We start from the raw sequence: 13,831 nt of genomic DNA on the forward strand, positions 1-13,831 counted from the left end.
CCTGTTTGTAGCATCTTGTAGCAAGCTGGTTCCTCTCCGGTATTTACATATTACAGGTTTCACCCATAGCGTAAAACGATGCCCACAAGACTCACTGTAAACTCAGGAGATCGTTTTTTCACTTCGGGTCATTTTTTCACAGTACTTCACGCCTCCCCTAAATTGACTCCTTCCCCTAAGTGCCCTCCAGAGCCAACCCACCCTTAAAGCTCCTTCGAATCTTCTTCACCAGCTCCTGTCACCCTCCAGCGCCCCTAGGCTGGGCGGTGGGTGGTGGCTGCTCTCTCCGCCCCGGCAGGACTCTGCGGTGAGGTTCTGAGGGCGGGGCTGCTCTCCCGTGCATATAAAAGGGCGCCACCTAGGCTCCGGGCCACCACCGCTCTCGGTGCCCGCCGCTAATCTTCTTCTCGCCCCCGCGTCCGACTGCGTTGTTGCCTTGCCATGGGTCGACAGAAGGAGTTGGTGAACCGTTGCGGGGAGATGCTCCATATCCGCTACCGGCTGCTTCGCCAGGCTCTGGCGGAGTGCCTGGGGACCCTCATCCTTGTGGTGAGTGCAGGGAAGTGAACAGCCCTCTCTTTCCAGTCCCGCGCTCCCCAACTCCTTATTCACCCGAGGGACAGTTTTTCAAGGCAGACCCGACCAGATCCCCAGCTCCGCTCTCCAGGCTTAACCCTCAGGGGTCAAGATGACCTCCGAAGCCCTTGTCTTCACAGTTCTAAGTCAGCTCCTGACAGCCCTGACTTTTGAGAATGAACGCCGTTCCCCCTGGAGACCCAGATCACAGGCTGCCAGCAGGGTCACCCCTACAGCTTGGGACCGCCAGGCCTTTCTCTGTCCAGTCTTCCAGCTTCCCAGAGCCCCAGCCCCAGCACACAGTGAAGGCAAACGATCCCCTCATTAGGTTATTTGGGTCTTGGGTGTCTGGCCCCTAATGAATAATTAAGCCTCAGAAAGTCCAAAAGTTGCAGCGAAGGGAGGACAGATTACCACAGGTGGGGGCAGAGGGCGCAGGTCTCTTGGGCTGCGAGCAAAATTGGAAGAAAAGAATGTCCTGAAGATGGGCGGCTGTGGAGGGAAACAGTGCCCTGACAGAGGACTTAGGTCCCTAGGGCCCTATGGGTGTGTGTGTGTGTCTAAGTTTATTTCCCTCACGCCATAGTACCAGGTCTTGTCTGCGGCCCATTGCTTTAGCGTCTTTGCAGAGGATTGCTGGCCGTTGGATCCTTCCTCTGCCTCTCTGTTGTTTTGGGGAGGTTTCTGCGGTTTTGCCCTGAGTTGTTCTGGGTAACTCTGGGTGCATTTTTCGGTCTGACAGGCAGTTACGGTGTTCATTTCCTGTCCCAGTTACTCTGATTTTCAGCCGTTCATGCCGTCTTGTTACATTTGTTTCCCCTGAGTCTCTTCTGAATTAAGTGGCTCCTTTGCAGTGGCTGGGTTGAGTTTCAGTGCTCCTCACTCCCCCAGTCCTTGGTAATATAGATCAGTTAAATGACGAGAGGCTTCATGGGGAGAAGAGGGCCCAAACTTGCCTCTGACTTCACAGACTAGCGGCCTATTGGTTGTCCCTCTTCCCTCTCTTCCCTCTGCGAAGAAGGGAATGGGGGGGGGGGGGAAGCACTATCATCTTCTTGCTGCTGTTCCCTGTCTTGATTTGTGAGTCCTGCCACCTGTTTTGGAGCAACAAGGACAAGGGAGGTGGCTTCCACTTCACAGGGGGCCTCCTTATTCCTCCCCAAGTCTCAGGTCAACTCCTACTAAAAGAATAGCAGCCCTCAACGAGTCCCAGGATCACCAGGCTTATCGTGGACCGCAAAGAGAGGGTGCTGGATTTGTGGTGAGGGCTTCCAGGCTCAGGGAGTTGGGAGGGATCAGGTGTCAGTGGAAAGCAGAGCTGGGGTGGGTGGGTGGGTGGGCAGGCCTAGGGGGTACCCTAATGGATGAGGGCTTGCTTGTGTAGTTGTTGTTGAGGACCCAGAACCTTGCAGTGTCGAGTCCAGGTTGTCTCTGGGGGTGAGAAAAGCCCCTCTGAGGTCTATAGTTGGGTGGGGTGAGGGCTAGCTGAGAACCTGGAGATTGGGGTGAGGGGGGTGGAGAAGGAAGAGGAAGATTAGCCCCAAGGTGGTGGAACTGGCTCTGATAGCTCCTCCTTCCAAGGCTTCTTGGCATGAAGCCAGGTGTCAGCCTGAGCTCAGGCCAGGGTCTGGCTGGGCATGGTGCCCCAGACCTCCATATGCGGCCACCCCGTACTCACTCTTATCACCTCTGACCTTTGCTTTACCTGCTTGCTCACCTTTGACCCGCATCAGCGCCACGGGCTTCCCTTGCCTCATCCTTCTGAGTGATAGTAATCGGTGCTTAACAACTCAGTACATGGCACGGCACGGGCCTATTGGAATTAATGGAGCACAGCCTGCTGGCCAGCAGGGCACTTTTTTTTTTTTTTTTTTTTAACAGGGTCTCTCTACATGGCCCTGGTTGTCTTGGAACTCACTAAGCAGACCAGGCTGGCCTTGAACTCATAGACATTTACTTGCCTCTGCCTCCCGAGTACTGGAATCAGGCCCAGGTCATATAGCGCTTAGTTATGGAGATGTGAGAAAGAGACCCAGGTCTGGGCTGGAGGAGCTTTGAGGGACACTAGAGGCTCAGGACAACAGCACTTTACAGTTGGTAGAGAGTATTTTCCCTCTTGAACATATGTTATGTCCTGTACATGCTGAACTTGAGGGACCCTAGTCTCTTAGTCCCTCTATCCTGGGTAGGAGGGTAGAACAGATCTCACTGGGGTTAGGGAGAAAAGCCTCTTAAAACCTTGTATTTGGGACCCTTGAGGTCTGAGTGGGAATCCAGGAGGCAGAGGGCTGGAGCAGGAAGGGGAAGATTGGCCTGGGAGGTGCCTATAGGGACAGATGAGGGAAGAGTGTGGGGAGGGAGAGCCAGGCCCTCTGCTTTTCTAGACTCAGGAGTGAGTTCTCCCTCCACTCTCCGTATTTCCCATCACCTCCACAGTGACCTCCGCTTTGGAACAGCATGCAGGCAGGAGAGGGTATGGCCTACCTCTGTGTGCTAGGTCTGGAGGACACAGACAGAAACTGCTATAGTGACAGCCCCTCCCAGGCTCTTCTGGGACTGAGGAAAAACCCGGGAATATTGTTCAACCCTCTGGGTTCCCAGTCATGTGTCCATTACTAGTCTTTCCACAGGGCTCTGCTGTGTTCAAGAGGTAGCATCGTGGGCGAAGGACTCGCAATTAAAGCAGGAGGGATTTGGGTTAGGTTCCAGGAAGGACTCCTGTCTTCTCTGATGGCTGGTGTTGCTAGTCTCAACGGGACCTCATTTGCTCTGTTTTCTGACACAGATGTTTGGCTGTGGCTCCGTGGCTCAGGTGGTGCTCAGTCGGGGCACCCATGGTGGCTTCCTCACCATCAACTTGGCTTTTGGCTTCGCTGTCACCCTTGCCATCTTGGTGGCCGGCCAAGTGTCTGGTAAGTCCACACCGTCATTTCCAACAAGTGTCTGTCTAGAGAGCAGAGAGAGAGAGGGGCATCCCCACGTGCGGGTTCGAACGGCGCCCTCAGCTGTGGGACCTTTGGATCAGAGATTATCAGTCTGTGACATAGTCCAACTGCCATGCGGGACAAGCAAACCTTCCTGCACCCCAGAAGGGAGGAGCTCTGGGAGCCCTGGCCTCCCCATGGTGGTGGGCTGTAGCTAACTGGTTCTATCCCTGCTCAGGAGCCCACTTGAACCCCGCTGTGACCTTTGCCATGTGCTTCCTGGCACGTGAGCCCTGGATCAAGCTGCCCATCTACACACTGGCACAGACACTGGGGGCCTTCTTGGGCGCTGGGATCGTTTTTGGGCTGTACTACGGTAAGCATTCCCCATCCTGCCCTTCTTCTCCCTGCACTTTCCCTCTTTAAGTACTTGTTGGCACCAGTCCCGTTGATGACAGCTGAGGCCTGCCCAGGCCCAGAGCTCATGACTCATTCATTAACACTCAGACCCACGTTGGGGGCTCTAAGGGAAAGAGACAAGTAGGGCAACAACAATTTCAGGTCCTCCACCCCACCCTGCCTTCTGTGCGTCTACAGTAATATGCTGACCCATGACCCCTGGCAGGGTGGGGAGGACAGGTCTGAGAGGGGAGGCCCTGCCCTCACTCACAATGCGTCTAATCTGTCACCAGATGCAATCTGGGGCTTTGCCAACAATGAACTTATCGTCTCCGGCCCCAATGGCACAGCTGGCATCTTTGCCACCTACCCGTCCGGACACTTGGACATGGTCAATGGCTTCTTTGATCAGGTATGAACTGGGGACATGTGGGGCAAATGCAGAGGAACAGGCTTGTTTTGGACGACACTCCTTGGTTGTAGCAGGATTTCTCAGTTTGTGGGAACCCCAACCTCAGAACACGGTGGCAGGTCTTTTATATAAAGCATGGAGCGTCCCTCTGAACTGCAAGCGTGCTAGGATTAGCCAGGGCAAGGCAGAGGGTAGGGGAAGGAACTGTGCCTCACCTTGTTCTCTCTGCTCTCCAGTTCATAGGCACAGCCTCCCTCATCGTGTGTGTGCTGGCCATTGTCGACCCCTACAACAACCCTGTCCCCCGTGGCCTGGAGGCCTTCACCGTGGGCCTTGTGGTTCTGGTCATTGGAACCTCCATGGGCTTCAATTCTGGCTATGCTGTCAACCCTGCCCGTGACTTTGGCCCGCGTCTTTTCACCGCTCTAGCTGGCTGGGGTTCAGAAGTCTTCACGTGAGTACAGCGGCCACTCACTCCGCTTAGCTTGTCTTTACTCTGCCCTGCCTACCTACCTACCTGTCTCTGATTACCTGTGTCTGCCTTCCAGGACCGGCCGGCATTGGTGGTGGGTACCTATCGTCTCTCCGCTCCTCGGTTCCATTGCCGGCGTCTTCGTGTACCAGCTCATGATTGGATGCCACCTGGAGCAGCCCCCACCCTCCACGGAGGCGGAGAATGTGAAGCTGGCTCATGTGAAGCACAAGGAACAGATCTGAGTGGGCAGCAGCCATGCCCACTCTTCACTCAAGTACCCACCTTGTGTGGGCCACTCCCTGAGAGCCCCCTGTGATACCTCTCACAGACTAAGACGCTACCCATACCTGCCCCTGCTGGGTGGCCCTTAGAGAATCTCTACTGAACTCTGCCCAATAAGACATTCGGTCCCCATTCTTAAGCCAAAGTAGGATATCAAGCAGGACCAAACATCCTTTTGTTTTCAAAAGGAAAAGAATGTGCAGGGTGTGTGTGTGTGTGTGTGTGTGTGTGTGTGTGTGTGTGTGTACAGGCATTCATGTGTGTTTCCAGACATGCTGTTTTCCAGACATTCAGGGCAAGGGACCAAATTTTCAAAACAGACCCTAACAGTTCAAGGGAGCCCTGGAAAAGGGAGTGAGCTGTGAGGAAAGTATTGGTGTGTGCATGCTTCAGGGGCTCCATGCGGAGGGGGACCCAGAGTGTGTTTCTGAGTATGTGTGTCTGCTCTTTTTTTTTTTTTTTTTTTTTTTACAGTGGGTTTCTAGGCTGTGGGAGGGGGGAAGTGATAAGAGGGGCATAGCTCACAGTTGGAGCTGTGATCCCTGAGTAGGGGCTGTGTATGTATTTCTGTCATAAGATAGGCATTGGGATGGGGATCAAGTCCAGGCCATAAATTTCATATTTTCTTTTTTTAAATATATAAATATATACATACATATATATATGTTACAATCTTAGGAATAGGGGAGACTCCTTCTTAAAGGTGTTTTTCCTTCCTTTAATCTTCCAATCAACAATGTACTGTTGACTTTTATAAAAAAAAAATAAAATGTATGCATAAAACAGGAAATGTGCCTTTGTGCTTGTTTTTTATTTGTTTTGGGACAGAGTCTATGTAGCCCTGGCTATCCTGGGCTCACTACATAGACCAGGCTGGCCTTGAACTCAGAGAGATGCCCTGCTGGCATCAAAAGTGTATGCCACCACATCATAGTCTCTGTTTCTGGAACTTGTATTGGAGTCTTGGTGGTTTTTGATCACAAACTCCCAGGTGTCTCTAGTCTAGAGTCAAATCTCAGCTTGTATTCAGGGATCCCCAGCTTCTACCCTCTTGAGTATCCTCCGAATTCTCCCATCTCATTCCCTTCCCCAGGAAGGAAATTTGGAGCCCCCAAGGTAGGCAGCACTGCCTGGAGAACTGATAGGGTTAAGTCCCCTATGGCTCGGAGAGGCCAATCAGACTGGGGACCTCCACAGCTGTGTGAGCTCCTTCTAGAGTTTGCCTGCAGCGCTCTCAGCAGCTTCCCTGCAACTGGGGAATCCACACATGTTCCTCAAGGGCACCCACCCTGAGAACAGGGCTCTTTCCATGGTTCTCACTACATCTGAGAATATTCCAAAGTCCTTCATGTGCTCCTAGGCTCTCTAGAACCTGTCCCTGTCCTGACCCACCCCATCACAACGCTCTAGCTTTACTCCTGGCTATGTTCTGGGTCTGTGCCCTTTCCTACTTCACTTGCCTGAACCAAGAACCTCTGTTGTGTTTACTTGAGTTCCCTTCTGCCTCATTAGCCCGGGACATGCCGATGCCCAGTAAGACACGGGTTGTGTGACTAGCCTGGCACACCTGGGCCTAGGAAGTGCGCCTCATTTCCTGCTTCCTCACCCTATCTGACTTAAATTTCACCAGGAATATGAGGAAAACCTTCCTGCAGAGTTAACCGTGTAGAAGCCAAAGGTTCTTGGGCCTGCACAATTGTGCGTTGTAAGTCTCTTGCTCCCTAACCCCTTCATAGGCCCAGAAACGGTGAGAGGCAAATTTAGACCACACAGCTAGGACTCTGACCTGGGGATGGGTGGGAGAAGACAATTCCTCCATGGATCTCTACTCTTCCCTTGTCCCCAACTCCCAACAGTCAGGCACGTCTGGAATGCAGGAAAGACCTGAGCCAGAGGGAATGTCCCTTTCCCAGACCCTGAGGGGGAAGAGTAGTAAACCTTGGGAGGAGAAGGTACCCTACCAGTTTCTCCTTGGGACCCTTCCATCCCTGATCAGCCAGTGGGAGGCAGGAGGCCTTCGGGTGCCAGGACTAGAAGATGGTGGAGCCTGGGATCCACGCCCATCACAGCCTCTCTGGTGTGTTTGTGTTCTTTCTCTGGATTTTAGTTTCTCTATTTGTGACTAAAGGGGTAAAAACAGGAGGTGATTCTTAAGAGGGTTTAACATAGGCTCAGCGGGTAGGCACCTGCCATCAAGCCCGACACCCATCTCTGGAACCCAAAAGACGAGAGAAAGAACCCAATCCTCAAAAGTTGCCTCCTGAGTTCCACCTTTACTCCCCGGCCTGTGCACACATATATACACACATGCAACAATACATGTAATTAAAAATATAAGTGGGCTTAGCAGAGACCAGAGAACAGGAAACAATAAACGACCCCTCATGACGACTTTATTCGCAGCACCAGGGTAGGGTGGGAGAACAGGGGTAGAAGCAGGTGCTGGGAGCTGGTTTGTAAAGGTCACTGAACTCAACAAACATCTTTTACCTGAGATTCCTTCCACAATTGCGAATTTACTGAGAGGGGAAGGAGGAAGCGTGTGTGTGCGTGTGTGTGTGTGTGTACTTGTTCTTCTGTGCCTACGCTCTACAAGGCTTTTGGGATGGGTATGACAGGCAAGACGGGCCACAGGGTGCAAGGCAGAGGTGTTGGATAGTCTGTTGGGCCCGGTTAAAGCCAGGAGTGGTTAGTGGGAACAGGAGCAACCCCTCCAGGCTAGGAACGCCCCAAGAACACTCCACTCTGAAAAGGCAAAGTTATGGCTATTAGCAAATTCTGGAAGGAAAACACTCTACTTCCTATAGGAAAGTTTCTCCTCCATTTCACAGAATTCATTTTCGGAGAAGCTAGGGAGAATCAAGAGAAGTGTCCCATGGAAGGGCAGCGGCGTCTCAGGGCTCACAGAAGGCTCTTCCTCTGTGCTTCGAGGTCCTGCCACAGAACCCTTTGAAGGAGTCATCTTTTTTCTTTTCTTTTTCAGAGACAGGGTTTCTCTGTGTAGCCCTGGCTGTCCTGGAACTAGTTTTGTAGGTCACACTGGTCTCGAACTCGCAGAGATCCGCCTCTGCCTCCAGACTGCTGGGATTAAAGGCGTAGCCACCACCGCCAGGCCCCACTAACAGGTTTCTTAAAGCACTGATTTGCTCTAGTCTGCTCCCTGGAACTTGAGTTTGCTGCTGTTCGGATACCTGACTCTGCGTCTCTATACCCAGGCAAAGATGTATTTTTCAGGGCTCCTTGTGGGCCTGTCTTTCTCTCACTGTGCCAGGCTGTCTGCATCTCTGGCTTTCTTCATCTTTGGCTCTCTGCCTAATTCTTAGTGTACCTCGGGAGAGGCAGCTCTGCTTGTACTTGAGTCCTTTTCTCTGTGTACTTGGTGTCTATCTGAAGTGCAAGTGACTCCAGACAAGCATCTACGCTTCAGGGCATGTCTTCTTAATTCCTGGTAATGAGCTCTGGCTTGCAGCTAACTCTCCTTGATTTTTTTTTTTTTTCTGAAAAAGCTGGGTGGGGCATCCCAAGCCTGGAGAAACTTGGGTGAGGTAGAGTTGGGTGGGGTGGGAAGGCAAGAGAAAAAGCTTACTCCACCTAGTACAGTGGCCCTAGAGCAGTGGTTCTCAACAGGGGGGGGGGGGGAGTTGGAGGTCGTGACCCACTTGGGGTCACATATCAGACATTTACATTACGATTCATTACAGTAGCAAAACTACAGTTATAAAGTAACAACAAAAGAATTTTATGGTTGGGGGTTACTGCCATGTCAGGAACTGGATTGAAGGGTCGCAGCCGTAGGAAGGTTGAGAACCATGGCCTTAAAAGCCAGAAAAGGCCTGGAGCCCCCAAGGATCTAGGAGGGTACTGGCCCAGGAAGGGAGGAAGGAGCCTGTGATTCAGAGAAAGCAACTGAGCTGTTGTCCCAGGGAAGGGTAAAAGTGTGAAGGAAGGCGGCACTGAGATGCTGCTCACTCCCTAAAGGGTGATCCATGAACTGTATCACCTCTTGCCCTGGTTTCCAGTTGATTTTGGCAAGTAGGAGGCATATCTAGGAAATAAGAGGGCAAGGAGGGTGAGAGAGGAAGGTCAAGGTATTGGCACCTCTTCCAAGAATCCATCTTCTGAGTTCTAGAATGCTGCCCATCCTGCTCCTTCTGAATGAAGGCCAATGGCGGGGCCCATCATTCTGAATGAAGGCCAGTAAGGATCCCGCGTGCTTCTGCTGGATCCCTTTCTGTGGTTTGGTTCTGCATCTGTAAGGAGGGGGTAATAATGGTACCTACATCCTTAGGTTGCAAGAGGTGAGGATGAACGGAATGAACACACACTGGGGCAAGGGACACAGCCAGATGGGATGATGATGGTAAAGACAGGCCTCCTCCTCTGAACTGAAGGGCTTAGAAATGAGACACCCATCCCTCCAGCACCAGGAGCTTGGAGGTGGGGTTGAAAACAAATCTAACCTAAAATCTCCAGCCCCCTCCTCCATCCACCATCTTTGTCAAAGTGCCAGCTCAGTGTGAGAGAGGATGTTGTATCAAGGAGGGATGAGTGTGACCTTTCCCTGCCTTTGGGGTTCTCTGGGTAGAAAACCTTACTTCAGGGGGCTGGAGAGATGGCTCAGAGGGTAAGAGCACTGGCTGCTCTTCCAAAGGTCCTGAGTTCAATTCCCAGCAACCACATGGTGGCTCACAACCATCCAAGATGAGATCTGGTGCCCTCTTCTGGCCTGCAGGCATACAGACACTGTATACACAATAAATAAATCTTTAAAAAGAAAAGAAAAGAAAACCTTACTCCCATCACCTAGACCAACTTTTCTGAATGCATCAGTCCCCTGCTTTGAAGAAGACATTGGGTATAGCCTTATTATACTTGCGTGAGTCTCATATCCGGCCCCACCATGGTGCTATGGATGGAAGCCAGGGCTTCCTGTGTGCTAAGTAAGCACTTCACTCCTAGGCTATCACCCGTAGCCTCCACGTTGTTTTGAAGGTGCCTGTGATCTGTGCTGAGCTCTAACTTTGCTTCATTACTGCTCAGAACTGGGAGAGGTTAGGGAGGAAGAGAGGACTCCAGAGGCCTGATAACCGTCTGGTTATAGTTCACTGCTTGTCTCCAAGGAAATGCACCTCCATAGGTGAGGAGGCACCTGGAATGTGAAGCTACACCTTCCTCCACTACACCTCAGGTCACTGCCAAGCCTGGCCGAAAACCTGCTGAAGGAGGGGAGGAGGTGCCAGGCCTGAATCTGCAGCAAGCTGCAGGTCTGGACTATGGCGGAGGCGGTAACCTTTAGTTGAGAGATCCTTGGTTTCCTGTCAGAGCTGGGAAGAGTAGTTTGACCCCTGACCCGTGGACAAAGTCGTTCCTTTATCAGGCAAAGGGATAGCTTGCAACGTGTTCAGTCCTTGGAGCTGTGTGTGTTTACACACAGGAGGAAACGAATCTCCTGGGACTAATTGAGTGTGCAAATGTTCACACTGACCCATTTACACCCCTCAGCCGTCCCCAATACGCATCCCACACTTGGCCATCGACTTTCATACACGCAGTATGTTCTTACCCTGACATCAACTCAGTGCTGTGTGACTTTTCTTGGGGAAACGGAACAAGTGTTCATCCCAGATAAAGAATCAAGGACAGACCAAAGAAACAATTCTAAACAAAGTCTAGCTTGGTCTTCTGGAGTTTGATTGGGGTTGCTTACCAGGAGCAAGGGAAACTTATAGGTAGCAACTCCACCAAAGAAAAGTCCCCCAATTTACATATCCTCAGGAGGGAACCTCATTGTCCTCCCCACTTCCAGGGGAAATGTTCAAGGGTTCAATCTTGTGAAGGTCAATTGGAGTAACCATGCTTCTTCTGATCTCAAGACAGCAATAGTTACTCATTTGCACACTCAGTCACACGCCACAACACTCAGGTGCACCGACCGACACCCTTACATGCCCGCACTGACGTCCTTACGTTCACGCTTAAGCATGTATAGACACTCCTAGGTTCACTCACACTCACGTTTACACTCACACTCCTCCCTGGAGGGAGCCCGAAGCCACCCATTTGTGACCGGGAGTAACTGGAAGAGTCACGGGAGTAAGTGTAGGGTAAAGAGACACGAGGGTGTGTGTGTGACACTGTGCATAGCCACTGAGGTCAAGGGTTTGGTGAGTTGGGGAGATGGCAATTGTTGCTCTTCCAAGGAGCTGGGTGTAGTTTCCAGCACTCCCATGGTGGCTTACAACGGGCTACAAAATTTCAGTTCCAGGGAAGCCAGTGCCCTCTTCTGGTCTCTGTCAGTACTGCACACATAGAATGCACATGTACACTCGCAGGCAAAACACTTGTACACATGAAAGAAAAACAAATACATCAGAAAGAAGTGGCATTGGAGAAGTCTTTAGATTTTGATGTTACAGCTGAAATTTTCAGAGGAAGGGTTGCAGAGGCCAGGAGGATTGACTTTCCTTCTTTTGAAATGGCCTCATTGAAATAGCCCAAGCTGGCCTTGAACCTGAGACCCTCCTGCTTCAGCCTCCCAGGTTTTACCAATTATCTTCCAGAGTCTGAGTCTCATTACCTGGGTGGGGTACTCAGAAGCTGTCGGTAGATACTTGCTGGAGAAGCAAATAGCAGGGTTGACTAAATCCTCACCATTAACAGGAAGAGCTACCAGCCTGTCACATGGAAGAGGAGAGTACGAGGCAACCGTGAGTCTGAAGTCATCTTTGTACCCTGCTTCCATTCCACAGGGCAGAAAGGTGAGTCTCAAGACACAGGGAACTCCCATGAAGCTGCTAGGTAGGCAGTGGCTGGTCCGGCTCCGAACCGTCAGGGCAGGACGTGTCTCCCGCTCCCAAGGCTTATTTCTGAAAGAAACCTGCCAGCACCCCTGCCTCAGGAGAATGGAAAGAGACTGCTTTGGGCTGTGCCAGGGATCTGGGGCCTAGCGAGGAAAGGCGGGGTAAGAGTTGTTATTTTATTTTTTATTTATTTTGACACAAAATCTCATTATGTAGCTCTGGTTGTCCTGGAACTCACTATATAGCCCAGGCTGGCTTCAAACTCATATAGAGACCTGCTTGCTTCTGCCTCCTAAGTGCTTGGATCGACGATGCTCATACTTGGCCCTTTGAATTTTTTTCAGTTTTAACTTATTATTCTAGGTGTGTGTGTGTATGTGTGTATATGTGCTGCACATGGAGGTCAAAGGGCAATTTGGGGAGTTAGTGCTTTCTTTCCACCATGGACTCCAAGGCTCACACTCTGGTCACCAGGCTTTTTACCCACGAGCCATCTTGCTGCCCCCCCTTTGGCCTTTTTGCAGAGGGTTTGGACTAATTCATCTCTTTATTTGCTCTTCAGATATTCTTTTTATTTGTGGGGGGCACAGGGTCTCATGAAGCCCAGGTTGGTCTTGAACTCTTTATATAGCCAAGGTTGACAGTGAATTCCTTATCTTCCTGCTTCCACCTCTCCAATGCTGGCATCACAAGTGTGTCCCACCAGGCCAAGGGCATGCGTGCTGCGGAGGATGGAACTGGGGGCCTCATGCATGCATAGGTATGCATTCTGTCAGGTGCAAGCTAAGGTATGCATTCTGTCAGTGAGTCACATCCTTGGCTCAAGCATCTCCTTTATCAGACCAAGATAAGTGTCAGGACTGACAATATTATGACAAGCAAGATACAAAGAACAACATCTAGCAGGAAGTAACTGGATGCAAAATGACTTCTAATTCAGCACGCCATAGGTAATAATGGCAGCCACCTGAGAGGGCTGAGAAAGCCAGATCAAAACTGCAGAGCCAGGGTTCACCTGTTCCCATCTCTGCCCTTTCCCCTCCATGCGGGCAGCCTCAGGGTAAGGCTGGATCCTCCCAGGGTGTCAAGACAGCTGGTGGTGGTTCTCAGGCGAGCCCCTTGCTTTAATGTCAGCAGGGTACAACTCTGCCACAGCTGACACACTCTGACTGATTGGACCAGCTTGGCCAGTGCGTAACTCAGACTTGACTGGATTAGCCTAAGTCACGTGACCCCTTCTGGTCCCAAGAGATAAAATGGATTCCCAACTGGAAACTGAGCTGTGCTGAACTTCAATCTCATGTAAGGAACTGAAGAAAGACCCTGTCAGAGGATGTTGGGAGAGCCGGTTGTGTAGCAGAGGTAGAATGCCTGCCTAGCTCCACAAGGTCCTGAGTTCAATCTCCAGTGCCTGGGTAGGAGTGGAAAGACTGTCTCTGCATCATTTGTAGGGCTCGGCACAAAATGCGAATGCAGGTTGACTCCTTGCTCAGGGGCTGAAGAGGTGGCTCTGCAGTTAGGAGGGCTTGTTCTTCTGCCAGAGGACCCAAGTTTGGTTCCCAGCACCTAGCTCACTGTCACCTGTGACCCTAGCTCCTTGGGATTCATGCCTCTTCTGGCCTCTGGACGGCACCTGCACATGTTTGGCATCCATGCACACATAATAAATAATGACGTTAAAAAGAAGATTGTGTAAAAATATTATTGGCTCAAAATGTCTGAAGTTGGGTGTGGTGTTGCACATCTACAATCCCAGCACTTGAGATGCTGAAACATGAGGACCACAAGTAGGAAGCCAGCTTAGGCGACATGGGGGAGATTCTAATGGTTTTTTTTTTCCTTCCTTCCTTCCTTCCTTCCTTTCCTTCTTCCTTTTTCCTTTTTTTCCTGTTAGAAATTATTTTATTTATTTATTTAGAGACAGGGTTTCTCGGTGATGCTTTGGAGCCTGTCCTGGAACCAG

The 13,831-nt window shown here is 51.1% G+C and overlaps 1 protein-coding gene across 2 annotated transcripts; it reads left to right on the forward strand.

Moving 5' to 3' along the window:
* The first annotated feature begins 394 nt into the window (after positions 1 to 394).
* Aqp3 (aquaporin 3 (Gill blood group)) lies at positions 395 to 5,179 on the forward strand. 2 transcript variants are annotated; one of them, XM_041667779.1, is made up of 6 exons: positions 395 to 549; positions 3,362 to 3,488; positions 3,739 to 3,876; positions 4,193 to 4,311; positions 4,548 to 4,765; positions 4,860 to 5,179. In XM_041667779.1, the coding sequence occupies exons 1-6, from the start codon at positions 442 to 444 to the stop codon at positions 5,026 to 5,028; spliced, it is 879 nt and encodes a 292-aa protein (XP_041523713.1). In that variant the 5' UTR covers positions 395 to 441; the 3' UTR covers positions 5,029 to 5,179. The 2 variants fall into 2 exon arrangements, with proteins under 2 accessions (XP_041523713.1, XP_041523714.1); XM_041667780.1 differs by lacking the exon at positions 4,548 to 4,765.
* The last annotated feature ends 8,652 nt before the right edge of the window (positions 5,180 to 13,831 follow it).

The sequence above is a fragment of the Microtus oregoni genome, unplaced genomic scaffold (assembly GCF_018167655.1).
Source record: "Microtus oregoni isolate MIOR12 unplaced genomic scaffold, Mior012 000017F_ref0000208, whole genome shotgun sequence".
In the NCBI taxonomy this organism is placed as follows: Eukaryota; Metazoa; Chordata; class Mammalia; order Rodentia; family Cricetidae; genus Microtus; species Microtus oregoni.

Bases quoted from the DNA above. Each gene is read 5' to 3' on its own strand.
- Aqp3 (XM_041667779.1), top strand. From the start codon at position 442: ATGGGTCGACAGAAGGAGTTGGTGAACCGTTGCGGGGAGATGCTCCAT. The intron at 3,489-3,738 runs GTAAGTCCACAC...ATCCCTGCTCAG, and splicing joins GGTGGCCGGCCAAGTGTCTG to GAGCCCACTTGAACCCCGCT. The intron at 4,312-4,547 runs GTATGAACTGGG...TCTGCTCTCCAG, and splicing joins TCAATGGCTTCTTTGATCAG to TTCATAGGCACAGCCTCCCT.